The sequence below is a fragment of the Heloderma suspectum genome, chromosome 7, assembly GCF_057233095.1.
Source record: "Heloderma suspectum isolate Gila_16-S chromosome 7, 16-S_ref, whole genome shotgun sequence".
Lineage (NCBI taxonomy): Eukaryota > Metazoa > Chordata > Lepidosauria > Squamata > Helodermatidae > Heloderma > Heloderma suspectum.
Window position 1 is genome coordinate 10563390 of NC_139464.1, and position 14160 is coordinate 10577549.

At 49.6% G+C, this 14160-nt stretch overlaps 1 protein-coding gene across 1 annotated transcript in view; it reads right to left on the reverse strand.

Annotated features, from left to right (window-relative positions):
• The window catches only part of ITIH5 (inter-alpha-trypsin inhibitor heavy chain 5), a 56814-nt gene that overhangs the window by 12674 nt on the left and 29980 nt on the right, over positions 1–14160 (reverse strand). Inside the window, exons 8-9 of the mRNA XM_084811687.1 lie at positions 6607–6778; positions 295–604 (exon numbers count right to left, since the gene is read on the reverse strand). Of these exons, the coding sequence (XP_084667813.1) occupies positions 295–604; positions 6607–6778 (482 nt within the window). The remainder of the gene's footprint in view (positions 1–294; positions 605–6606; positions 6779–14160) is intronic.

A 14160-nucleotide genomic window follows, 5' to 3' on the forward strand; every position in this document is an offset into this window, starting at 1 on the left:
TTCTTAAAGTGTGGTGCCCAGAACTGGACACAGTACTCCCGATGAGGCCTAACCAGTGCTGAGTAGAGGGGAACTAGTACTTCCCGGGATTTGGAAGCTATGCTTCTATCCATGTAGCCCAAAAATAGCACTTGCCTTTTTTGCAGCCACATGTAGCTCCCCCCAATATATAGTTCTGTCCAATGCATGTTTACTCAAAAGTACGTCCCACTGAATTCAGTGGCTGAATGTGTGCCCAGCAAGAAGGACAGCAAAAGAGTCGAAAATACAGTGGATTGCATTTTCCCCACCAACCCTTTCAGCTGTGCCGCAGCATCCTCGTCCTCACGTATGCGCCGCATCATCCCGCAGTTCTCCAGCGCCAGTCTCTCCAGCAGTTTGTAGTCCACGTCGTTGCCGATGCCGATGGTGAAGAGGCAGAACCGGTTGCCGATGGCCTCCTTGGTGTTGTTGATGATCTTGGCCGGCTGCGTCTCCCCAACTGTGGGCCTCCCATCAGTCAGGAAGATAATCAGGGAGACGCTCCGTGCTTCAATGTCATTCTGGGCAATGTAGTCATTGAGCATTTTTGTGCTGATCTGGAGGGCACCATTGATGTTTGTGCCTAGGAAGAGACCATATAATTATTCTTGGGACAGAGGAGAGTAAAAAAATTAAACTTTCAATTTTAAAAGAATACTAGCTCCCTGGGCATGAGCAGGGAAATGATCTAGACCAAGCTTGACTTTTTTCTGTTGGGGGGAGCAGAAGGGGTGTTAGTTCCCACAGCAATAACAGGGGGTAAAATGGCGGGGGGGATGAAACCCACTGCTCACTTCTCAAGCATTTTGCTGGCTGTCTTTTATTTTATTTTTTGCCACCTGGAGTGGCTCTACATGACTACATAGTGTTCCTCTGATAGGATTCCTCAGAGGAAATCAAAAGGCGCTCTCAAGATGAGTAGTTAGCCCATGGAAAATTAGGTAAAATGGGGCAGTGAAATGCGGTGGCATTTCAGCTCAGCTGTAGACAGAATACTGTTTTTTACCTGTCAGACCAATAAAATACTGGCTGGTAGGCAGCCTGAGATCGGCATACCTGCAAATGTGTTGTGTTTATCACTTTCAGTATTCAGGTTTCTAGTGCTGATGGATGTGAGATAAATGTATGAAAGAGGACAAATAGTGTCTGATTAACGAAGAGAAGGTAGAGTGGGCCCAAGGCAGACATTTCATTGGTCCAAGAGTTAAGATCCCTTTCCCTCTCTTCCCCTATGAGGAAAAGTTACAGCATTTGGGACTGTTTAGCGTAGAACAAGGTGAGTGAGGGGATATATGACAGAGGTAGGGATGTCGATCGCTGGGAAATCTGGCCTTTTTGGGGCTCACCAGACTTTCGCAGTGCACCCAACTCGACCTGCATTTGTGAGCCGAGCTGCGCGTTTCCCCTGCATTCCAGGGACCTTTTATGTATTTTTTTAATTTGCGGAAATAGACATTTGCACAAACTGCACCTGCAGTTTGCGCAAATAACACAGACTGAAAGTGCAAAATGCATAAAAGTCTATACATTAAAAAAATATGGAAAATCCTCCAGCTGGCCAACTCGCTGGGGCACAAGTCGGGCCAGCTGGCAGAAGATGGAACAAGTCCAGGGGACCGAGCTGATGAAAGCTCATTGAGTTCCACCCTGCAAGCGGATTCCACCAACATCCCTTTCAGTCAGAACGCTAAAGGAGCCATCCAAGGTGTGGAGCACTGTGGCATTGTGAGCCCCGGCTCCACTACACCACTACAAACATGGCCTTCGGCTCGGACAGCCTCTCATGATACATGCAATGAACCAAGGACTACATGAGTGTATCGGTGCACACATAGGTTAGGAACATAGGAAGCTGCCTTGTACTGAAACCTGTCCAGGGTTTCAGGCAAGATTGGTTCCTAGCCCCACCTGAAGAACCTGGGGATTGGACTTGGGATCCCTAGATAGAGGTGTACAAAATTATGCGTGGTATGGAGAAAGTGGGTAGGGAGACATTTTTCTCCCTCTCTCATAATACTAGGACCCAAAGGGGTCATCCCATGAAGTTGATTGGGCGGAGATTCAAGACAGATAAAAGGAAGGACTTTTTCACACAGCGACTGTGAGCTATGGAATTCGCTACCACAAGTTGTAGTGATGGCCACCAATTTGGATGGCTTTAATAGGTGACTGGATAGATACATGGAGGAGAAGGCCATCAATGGCTACTAGTCCTGATGGCTATATGCTGCTTCCAGTATCAGAGGGCAGTAAGCCCATGTACACCAGGTCCTGGGGAACATGGGCGGGAGGGTGCTGTTGCACTCATATCCTGCCTGTGAGTTTTCCGTGGGCAGCTGGTTGGTCATTGTGTGAACAGGATACTGGACTAGATGCATCCTTGGCCTGATCCAGCATGGCTCTTCTGCTGTTATGTTTAACTGGCTATACTAGCCTTCCCTAACCTGGCGTCCTCCACATGGGTTAACCTAGAGCTCCCTGGGGGATTATGGGAGTTGTAGGCCAACCCCATCTGGAGGTCACCAAGTTGGGGAAGGCTGTTCTATGCCATCACCTCATCTACCTCCCCCTTTCTTATTCTCTGAAATCCATTTTAAAGGCTTCTATACCCTGACGCTACCGATCAGCCTAGTAAGTTCAGGCTTCCACATACTCAGCAAGTGGTGTAAAGAACCTGGTTTTGCTGTGCTACTTCTCTAGCTGTAACCCCAGTATACAGAACAATTCCTGGCACCTACTTTTTCAAAGAGCAGTAATCTGCTCTTGCTGTATGAGTTCAGCAGTAAATAGCAGATTTACTCAAGGTTCTGCCCTCATGGTGGTGTAGACGCTATAATCCCACAGGAGTGCAAAAGACCCACAGAATGTAGCACTGTGAACAGCTTCCTAGTTTTCTTTGTATTGTTTTTTATTATTATTATTTTAAGGATCAAGTTTCTAGCCCTCAGGGATGTCATTCAACACTACTTGAGCAGACTTCCACTCACACAATGAGACTTCCCCTTCCTCTTTTGCCCCTGCACCCCCTGTATCATTCCAAAGATTTGGGATGTGTGCAGGGTGTGGTGTGTGTGTGTGAACCCCTTCCGACAGCAGTGGCTGTTCTGCTGGTGGACGGACACAGCTGGATCAGCCCCGCTGGCTCCAAAGTGATGCTCTGAAAATGTGTGGGCAACGCCTGCTGCGATCGCAGGAGTTAGGAGTGTCTGGGGCACTTCTGTGCCCACCGTTGCCACTTGACCCTCCCCATAACCAGCAGAAGCAACATAAACAAAGCAAAGCAGTCAAAGCCAAGCATGAAAGACAGACACGTTTGTATGATAGGCATTATCATAGCCCTTCTCAGCCTGGTGCCTTCCAGACTCTTTGGACTACAACTCCCAGCATTCCTGGCCATTGGCCATGTTGGCTGGGGCAGATGGGAGTTAAAGTCCAAAATATCAAAGGGCCCCAGGTTGGGGAAGGCAGCATTATTCATACAATTCACAAAACTGAGTTGGTTTTGATGGAGAGTTTGGATTACCTTGACACCATTGGAGGGCTGGTGGCTCGTATGTCAGTGGGGTGATGAATCCGCTCTGGATTTCAGTCAGAACCAGACAAAACTCTAATGGAGCTATCCAAGGTTCTGGACCCATTTTGGGGGTAGGGTTCAGCACTTTGGAGAGCTCCTTTAGCATTCTAACTGGTTCTGACTGAAACCCAGAGCGGATTCACTGCCCCACTGACATACGAGCCACCAGCCTCCACTGCTTGACATAGAATTTCATTTTTTTCCTCCGGCATGGAGTACAGAAAGCCTGGATGACAGAACTTGTTCATCCTCCCCCATGCCTGAGGGTCACCTCTAGTAGAGAGGGTGTCCCAAAACGGCCAAAGTGAAGCAATTGCCTCAGGATGTATCTTGATATGATTTAGCACATGGCAATAAAAGATGCCATGCTGGTGTTTTTGCAGCTTCCAACTCACTGGGGACCAGAGGTGAAAACATAAGGATTAAAGCCTATCAAACCAGAACTCTGGGCAGTTGTCAGAGGTGAGCCAAGGATAAGGATGGGATAGAAATGCGCTTGGTTCAAATTCAAATACGACCAACTGAATTTGCGCTTCCTGAACAAATACACGTACTAGAATGCAATTATCTTTTAGGTTTCGCACTTCTCTGAATTTTGCGATGCAGTTCCCTGATCAAAAACCATGCCCCCAAATGCATACATTCAGAGAAATGCGCACAAAAATATATGCACTTTTGTACCTCTTTCAGTTAATGTCTGTGCTCCGTGTGTTCATTCTGTTCACAATTTGAGCATGTGAAAGTGTATGTTATGGGGAAACACAGCAGCTGCCAACACAACCCTCTTCCATCCATTTCTCCAGTAACTTTTAATGAAGAAGCACATCATATGGCAACCATGCTTCATGGTTGCAACCATGCATACAACCATGTATACGTTGTTGTTGTTTACTCGGTCAGTCGCTTCCGACTCTTTGTGACTTCATGGAACAGCCCACACCAGAGCTTCCTCTCGGCAACGCCATCCCCAGCTCCCCCAAGGTCGAGTCCGTCACCTCCAGAATATCATCCATCCATCTTGCCCTTGGTCGGCCCCTCTTCCTTTTGCCTTCCACTTTCCCTAGCATCAGCATCTTCTCCAGGGTATTCTGTCTTCTCATTATGTGGCCAAAGTACTTCAGTTTTGCCTTTAATATCCTTCCCTCAAGTGAGCAGTCTGGCTTTATTTCCTGGAGTATGGACTGGTTTGATCTTCTTGCAGTTCAAGGCACTCTCAGAATTTTTCCTCCAGCACCACAGTTCAAAAGCATCTATCTTCCTTCATGTATACATACAACCATGTATACATACAACCAGGCAACCATGTTTCCCTTCCACACAATTCATTGAAGAGGGCAAACAAATGTTGAATATGAAGCTCTTGCCGTTGTTTCACTTCATGGGTGAGGAAAATGCATCCCCCATCCCTGTTTTACTAGTTGTTGCTGGGGTGATGTGAGTTTCCAGCAACCACACATCCCCTTAATGTCTAGTTAAACCCTTAGATCACCCAAGAAGTTGTGACATTGCAAACTGCAAGGGTGAGATTTCTAAAGGAAATCAACAGTATGTTTGCTGTCCAACCATTGACCTCAGCTGGACCAAAGTTAAGCTCCCCAAGGCTCTTCAGCAATGTCCCAGTGCATGACCAATACTAATTATTTCAATGTGCATTTATCGGTCAAGAAGCCCATTCCACCCCACCCTCTGGCTCCAAAGCTGTGCACACAGCAGGCGCAATGATTCCCTCCTTCAGTGAACCAAGATGCGGAGGGCTCTTTCTGGCTTCCTCAGAGTCCCAGAGCTTCTCTTCTTACATTCCAAAGAAAGGCATTTGGAAACCTCTCTTTTATTTTTCTGGTTGCAAAATGTGAGTTTTCCCAAAGAGGGAAATTTATTTATTTATTTATTACATTTATATCCTGCCATCTTTCCTTTTTAAGAAACCCAAGGCAGCGTACATAATCCTCCTCCTCTCCATTTTATCCTCACAACAACCCTGTGAGGTAGGTTGGGCTGAGAGTCTGTGACTGGCCCAAAGTCACCCACTGAGCTTCCATGGCCAAGTGGGGCCTAGAACCCAGATCTCCCAGCTCTCAATCCAACACTCTAGCCACTACACCACACTGGCTCTCTATGGAGAAGTCTGTCAATGGCTACTAGTTGTCACGATAGCTGTATGCGACCTCCATCTTCAGAGGAAGCCTCTGAGTGCCAGTTGCCAGGGAGGAGCAGCAGGAGGGGGCCAGTACCTTCATGTCCTACAAGTGGACTTCCTTAAGGCATCTGTTTGGGCACTTTGGGAAACAGGAAGCCAGACTAGACGGGGCAGCAGTCAGGGGCCCAGCACACCAGCAGCGTTGAGGCCTTTCTTGCCCCATCCTGCTGGCTCTGCAAACTGCCATTTTTTTAAATTTCCCACAATGCACCTGGCACAGTGGGGCATTGTGGGAAAGCATAGTGGCAGTTCTCAGCTGCCTGCTGCTCTCAACACTCCCAAGTAAACCCATGGCTGGGGCCTCGCCAGAGGGCACTTTTGCCCAGGGCCCCTCAAAACTGGAGCTGGCTCTGAGATGGGCCTTTATTCTGATCTAGTAGGCCTCCTCTTACATTCACAGAACATGGATTTGGAGGAGGGAAGAGTGCTTCTGGCCCCCTCAGCAGTTCTCTTCTACTCCTTTCGCTTGCCAATCCCTGCCCTAGGCTGGCTAAAACTCCTGGGCCTGTATCTCCTCTTGCAGTTCTGCCCATGCTCAGAGGCAACCCCTTCCTTGATAGTAGAGAGGCTCTGTACCTTTAACTGCTGCACAAAAGGCAAAAATTCAACTGGTACAGTTTTCCCCAGCCTAGAGATGCACTTCTACAAGAAAACTGCATCTGTTGGACTTCTGCGTCATGCATCACCTAAAAGCCTGCTATCACAAAATAAATGCAATTTATTATACCAGGAGAGGGTTCAATTGTGAGTTGCAAGCTTGCAGGTACACTGACAAACACATAGCCTGACCCATCCCTCGCGGGGCCAAGATTACCTCCATTAGATGACATGTGATGGATGTAGACCTTTGCATCTCTCACGTTGTTGGGAGTCACTGGTGCCAGTTGGTCTTGTTGCCAGACCTTGATTCGATTGGAGAAGCCAATAATATTGAAGTGATCCTCAGGCCTTAGATCTTGGAGAATGGTGAACAGGGCCTCTTTGGTCTGAAAGGAGACAGAGCAAGACCCTCTGGATGAACGCGTACGATTTGCACAAAGGGCTGGTTCACACCTGTGTCTTTCAGTGCTGGGTGACTGCAGCACCAAGAGATGATTTGCATGTGTGTACCATGGTGGAGTGGTCGATTCTGAAGTGACAGTCCCCATAGCCACGTCATCGTGACAGTCCCCATAGCCACGTCCCCCAAGGAGAGTCCAAAAACTCAGGCAGTTGGGTTGATCCATATCAACAAACCATTTCTTGCAGTTTTAATCTCCACCCGGAGCAGGTCTTTGATAAGGCTGGTGGGTCTCAGTTGCCCATTCAAGACCAGGCCACCCCAAAATACTTTGCATTACAACAGGCAACAAAATTGCTGTTGGGAAAATTCATCCCTCTTGACCCCAGCTACTGCGAAGGTTGCAGCCAAGCCCCAAGGGAACAGGGACATTTGGGTGGGTGGGTGGGTGGGGAGTTGGCAGATGATGTCAGCATCAGTGGAGGCTGGTGGCTCCGATGTCCGTGGGGCAGTGAATCTGCTCTGGGTTTCAGTCAGAACGCTAAAGGAGCCATCCAAGGTGTGGAGCACTGTGGCATTGTGAGCCCTGGCTCCACTACACCACTACAAACATGGCCTTCGGCTCGGACAGCCTCTCACGATACATGCAATGAACCAAGGACTACATGAGTGTATTGGTGCACACATAGGTTAGGAACATAGGAAGCTGCCTTGTACTGAAACCTGTCCAGGGTTTCAGGCAAGATTAGTTCCTAGCCCCACCTGAAGAACCTGGGGATTGCACCTGGGACTTTCTGCAGGCAAAGCAGAAGCTCTACCACCTCATATGATCCATCCACTGCTAAACAAACAAACAAACAAACAAACAAACAAAGGGTGGGGCTTAGAATACACACAGGACCTCAAGTCACGTCAAATGTTCTGTGTGCAATGATGGGGAGATGGCTTATGTACCAAGATTCTCCAGCCTCGTGCTGGAGAATCTTGATACTACATGCACAGTATCAAGTGGCCCTCAGAGTTCTTTTCTGTGCTGATCTCTCTGCATGATGCACCAAGGCATCCTGGGAACCAGTCAAGGGCCTGATCCAGCACTGATACTGTTTACAGCAGGGGTAGGGAATGTGTGGTTCCCCAGGTGTTGTTGGGCTGCAACTCCCATCAGCCATAGCCAGCATAGCTAACAGTGAGGAATGATGGGAACTGCAGTCCAACAACATCTGGAGGGTCGCATGTTCCCCATCCCTGGTATACAGATACAAGTGGTTTTCAAACTTTATTCTTGGAGAAACAGGTTCCTTGGAAGTAGGCAGGGTTCCTTGGAAGTACAAAATCATGTATGGTGTGGAGAATGTGGATAGGGAGACATTTTTCTCCCTCTCTCAAAATACTAGAGCCCAGGGTCATCCTATGAAGCTGATTGGTGGAAGATTCAGGACAGATAAAAGGGAGGACTTCTTCACACAGCGCAGAGTTAACTATGGTATTCGCTACCACTAGATGTAGTGATGGCCACCAATTTGGACGGCTTTAAAAGGGGGTTGGACTGGAGGAAAAGGCTATCAATTGCTACTAGTCTTGATGGCTCTGTGCTACCTCCAGTACCAGAGGTGGTGAGCCTATGTACACCAGTTGCTGGGGAACATGGGTGGGAGGGTGCTGTTGTGCTCATACCCTGCTTGTGGGTTCCTGGTTGACAGCTAGTTGGCCACTGTGTGAACAGAATACCGGACTAGATGGACCCTTGGTCTGATCCAGCATGGCTCTTCTTATGTTCTTAAGTAGACATGCTTCCAAAATTCTCTCCATCCAAATTCCTCTTTTTCCATACCAAGTTACTCAATCATATTTTTTGGGTGATCTCCCATTCTTCCATAAAAAAAAAAATCCTGGGACTTTCACAGTGTTTGAATTGATGCAGATGTGCTTACGTGCATGGCTAACCTCTGGGAATAGGTGGGGGGAAAGACACAAACTACAAATGGTGGCACATCATTCTGGTGGCACATCATTCTGAACAAAGCCCAGAAATTGGAAAAATGGCAGATTATTCCAAAATCCAGGTAGAACTCCGTAGGGTGAGGATTTCCTAAGTATCCCCTGCTTTCAAGGCACCTGTTGTAAAGACCCACAAAGCCAAGGCTTCAACTGAACATCTTTTCCTGGATTTGGGTTGTGTAGTTTGACAGGCTTAAATGCTAAAGATGCCTTCCCCAACTGGGCAACCGCCAGATGTGTTGGACTACAATCCCCACCATCCCTGGCCAGCCTGGCTGGGGATGATAGGAGCTGTAACCCAACACTTCTGGAGGGTGCCCATTTCGGGGAAGGCTGTGCTACACTATTTTTGGGGGGGTCAACTAAACCCAACAGCATTTGACACACAATAGCTCAGGAGCAGAGCAGCACCAAGTCCCCAGCTCCCTTCCCTTTCAATCTTATAGCAACGAAGGTTTCCTGGGGCGGGTTGCAAGGATAAATTTGGAGAGGATCACAAGCAAATCAGTAGTCTCTCTGCAGCTTCCCCTGTGCTTTCACATGGAAGCCAATGAAGTCAGGGTAAAGCACATTACCCATCACAATGGAATCTGGAGTCATCACTCCAGCTGGCGGCCTTGGAGTCGGATCCAAGGACTATCAAGGACAGGGATTTTTCTTATTTTCTTTTCAGCACCAATTTGACATGCCAGAGAGAATGTTGGACAGAGGCCTGGGACACTGGCTTTGCACCTTACTCGTGAACTTGTTAGCTGGCCTTGAATCACTCGTTACCTCCAACCTCAATGCCCCATCTGTAAAGTGGAGGCAGCAGGGATTCTTCCATCCGAGTATAATCTAGACTGAGGTAACCAGTGGTGTAGGGGAGCTAAGGCTCGCGGGGTCAAAGTGCCGGGATGTTTTGATGAGCAAGGAAGATGACATCATCTGCCACGCTCCTCCGTCTTCCCTGTTCCCTCTGAGCTTAGCTGCAGTCCTAACGGAAGGTGGGAGTACGGGGGGTGGATTTTTACAGCAGCAATATATTGTTGTGAGCTACCCCTGTTATAATGCAAAGTACCTTGTGGTGGCTTGGTCTTGAATGGGTTTGTTGTTGTTTTTTTTTAAGACCCACAAAAGACATAGAGGAAACACACAGAGAGATGAATCAATGCAGTTGCCTATATTTTGGGACTGCCCTTGGGGGCGTGGGTGTAGGCTCTGCCGTGATGAATGCCCACAGTTCAGCATTTACCACTACACCGCTGGGGGTGGCCTGTGAGACGTCAACTAGCCCCCTCCCATTTCATAGCTTCCACCTCCTTGCAAACTCCTTTTCCCACCTAGCTCTTTCTTCCCAGTTTGTCATTTGTTCAAAGGAGGAGCACAATTTCTTCTGGGGCAAAGGACCAGCTGATGGTGGCCAGCACCCAGAACAGAAGGTCAACCTGCTTTCTGCTTCCCCATTCAGGCCTTCCATTCTAGCCCAGAAATCAATCAAGCTCAGAGCAAATTCTAGGATGGGCCAACAATGGGAATGGAGGGTTGGATGTGGATGCAGGAAGCACGCCAGCCTCCCATCCTGACTAATAGCTGGGGTGCTAGGGTGTACGTGCCCTGGGAAGGGAGGAGGCTTCCACTGGGCCCTAAGGAGATCCCTCCATGTTTATGCTGGAAGGCGCAGCACCCTTAAGGTTGAAACAGAATTAAAGCTCAGCCCCATGTGCTTAGGGCCAATCACCTTCCAGATGGAGGGAAGGAGGCTGGCTGAAAAAGAAGAACTGCATCAACAAAAAAAAAAAGAGGACAACAGAGGACAGCAATTTGCATAAAATGTGCATGTCCTAATTTATATGTATAGATGCAAATTTAGACATGATTATTCAGTGGAGGCTGGTGGCTCCAATGTCAGTGAGGTGGTGAATCTGTTCCTGGTTTCAGTCAGAACCAGTCAGAACTCTAAAGGAGCTCTCCAAGGCGCTTCACCTACACCTAACATCTGTGGGCAGTTGTCAGTACAGCTGCGCACAGGCGGCCTCTTGAAATTCTCCACCTGACTTGTGGGCAGAGAAATTTGGGAGACAATTTCACCAAATTTCTCCAGGGGGAGGAGAAACTCTCAACAGTTTCTCCCAGGCGGGGCTCCCCATTGGCAGGGCTTGAAGCACAGCTTCTTTCTTTTTCCCTAAGGCTTTTCGGAGTCTTTGTGCTGCAACAGCATCAACCACCTTGGCAGGCCGCCCCCCAGTTTGCATCCCCCCGCAGTGCAGGTGGGGGCAGTGTTGTGTCCAGCTCCAGGGATGAGGGGGAGCTTGTGCTCTGCCGAAATCTGGCCTCCAATTTCCTGAAAGTTTTCTCCCCTCATGAAAGAGGCTTTCGTTGTTCTGCCACATTCAGGATGTTTTATAATTTATTTTTGTGGTGTTTTTGAGCTTACCTAATCACAGCCAGCCTCCCATGCTGCCTGCACTTCCTGATCTGAAAAAGCCCTGTGGGAGGAATTACCTCATGGTGCCTTAAACTGGGCTTTAGTTGAAGGGTAGAAAGCTGAGGAGGCTACAGGTGGCGAGAGAGATGAATGCACAATGAAAAGCAAGACACTTGAGCTCACTCCCCAGCCACCTCCTATGTAAGCTAAGCCCAAGAAACCCAAACCCCCATCCATGAGAATTTTTCCAACATTTCTTCACCATCGAACTTCTTTTCGAAAGCAATTTCTCTTCTATCAAATTGAATGGGAATGGTTGCAAAACATGTGGGAGAAATTTTGGGCACAGCACCAGTTGTCAGGGCCCCAGGACTCTGGAGGGGCCTTAGGCTACCTTTAATTTGGGGGGGGGGAGTCTGAGCAGTCCCAGGCAGCTGAATCAAGCCCTCTTTTTCAAATTTCCCACAAGGCCGTTGCTTGACCTAGAGTCACTCCGGGGGACTGTGGGAAGTTTAAAGAGGGAATATACCAAACTGTTTGGCGGTGGTCAGAGCACCACCACCCCGACCAGGTAAGCCCATTAGGGGCTGCTGAGCGAGACAGGCTCCCGCCACAGGATGGTTTGCCCAAGGCCCTCTCAAACCTAGAGTCGGCCCTGCTCCAAGTCCTCAGTAAGGAAACAAGTGGCACCCCGTATCTGTATGCCTCCTTTGATGGTCCTGGGTTGCTCTGTTATGAATCACCCGAGATGGAGAGAAACTGGAGGCCATGAGGAGAACATGAATGGAGCCCTTTCCAGCTGCCCAAATGGCTGACGTAGTCATTCCCAGAAGCTGACATGATGGCATTAAGCCAGCCGGGGGAAACTCTTGGATGGGAACTGAGGCGTCAGTGACATTTTGGACACACAATCCCTCCCTTGTTGTGCAGCGTGGGCCCGGGGTGAGAGCGAGGGTGCCGTGCCCATGAAATGGAAACAGGCCAGTTCAAAGGGACACAGAGTTCAGCTGCTCGGGCTGCCCTCGCCCTTCCACACACAGCAAACTTCCTATGAAGGAGCGGCCGGACAACAATGGCCTCATTCTGGTGCCCTCTCTACATCCATTCATTCCCGGTTTCCACTCGGAGCCTCTTGGCCACTTCCCTTTGAAAGTTAGGTAACTATTATCTCACCAGATGAAAAAATGCATTGCCCCTCACCTACGAGCCTCATGGTCTCAGCCCCATGTGCAGAGCCAGCATGGTTGGGCCCCTTCCGAGGTCCACTCCAGAGCTGGGGCAGGGGGCGCTGCCAACCCCTTGAGCCCTGGATCTGCTGTGCTTTTCCTTTGCTCTTCCTGCCTGTTCATCTGCCCTCTCTGAGTAGTGACAAGAGCAGGGAAAAGAAAACATCCTTGGCTTGCCTTGCTCTCCCACCTTGGTGTCAGCTGGGCCCAGAGGGAGAGAATGGGCAGTGGTGACAGTGGCAAGGAGGGGGTGGACCCACACAGGGCAAGGTGGTCCACTGAGGGCATCTTGAGCAAGGGCTCTCCAAAAGCTGGATCTGGCACTGTCCATGTGTCCAACTGAAGGTCTGAACCGAGGTATGTCTTTTGGCTGAATGCGTGGAGGCCCAGTGCTGGCATCAGGTTGTGGAGGGCCTTTGGGCAAGACATCTTCACTGGTGAGTGAGTCTCCCTTCTCACTGCCATTGTCACCAGCTGCTATTGCTCCCCATCCTCTTTCTCACCCATGTTGCCACTTGCTTGCTTGACAGGCAGCGCACCAGTGAGCAAGTACGCAGGAGCATCTCCTCCTCCTCATCACCACTGTTGTCTGGGCCAGAGCGAGAGGCAGGAGAACAAGCAGGTTGCAATGGTGAAGAGGAGGAGCAAGTCCAGGGAGCTCTTGTCATGGGCCCCTGCTGGGGTGTGGGCCCTTGGCAGGCGCCCAACCACGCCTACCCTTGACACCAGTCCTATGTGAAGCAGCCTTCCTCTGGCCACTGTATGAACAGAATGTTGGACTTGATGGACCCTTGATCTGATCCAGCTTCCGCACCTTGGATAGCTCCTTTAGAGTTTTGACTGGTTCCAACTGAAACTCGGAGAGGATTCACTGCCCCACTGACATCGGAGCCACCAGCCTCCACTGGGCAGCTTCCTATGTTCCTAAACCTCAAATGCTGATCTTGCCAATGGGAGTGCTCCTTCAGGCCCTCACTTTTCAAGTTTGCACATGGATATCCATGAACCTGAAGGTTGTAGGGATGGCAGAGAATTCCACCACGGATCTTGGGGAGGCCAAATGCCCCCAAATGCCAGTGCATTCGGCCCCCCGAAATCTGTGGCGGAATGGCCTGCCCCCCCCCCGCGGATCCCCCCTGGACGAGACTTACCTGGGGCGGATCTTCTGGGCGGCGGTGGCTCCGGCGGCTGGTCTTCCGACTGGCTGCCACTGCCGCCATTTGCAGGGGGAGTTTTGGGTTTTTTTACACCTACGTGATAGGCTATGTAAGTTTTTACGTAGCCTAAAATGTCTGGGTAAAAAAAAAAAAAAATGCATACGCAAATGGCGGCGGCTACAGCTGCCACCATTTGCGTACGCCTTTTTTTTTTTTTAACCAAGATGTTTTAGGCTACGTAAAAACTTACGTCCACTACACTATTTGCGTTCCCCTTATTTTCACCGTCTTAGTCTACGTAAATATTTACGTAGATTAAGATGTCAAAAATAAGGAACACAAATGGCAGTGGCCGTAGCCACCGCCATTTGCGTACGCAGTCCCCCCCCCCCCCGAGCCCTCCACGGCTGGAAATCCGGCTGCAGACGGCTCTGGCCTGGCTGGGCCTGGCCGGCTGCTGAGCCAGCCAAGGAGGATTCCAGGGAGGGGAGGAATGGAGCGCCTCCCCCCCGTCCAGGATTCCAGGGGGAGGGACGGAGCGCCTCCCCCCCACACCATCAGCATAATCCGCGAACAGGTA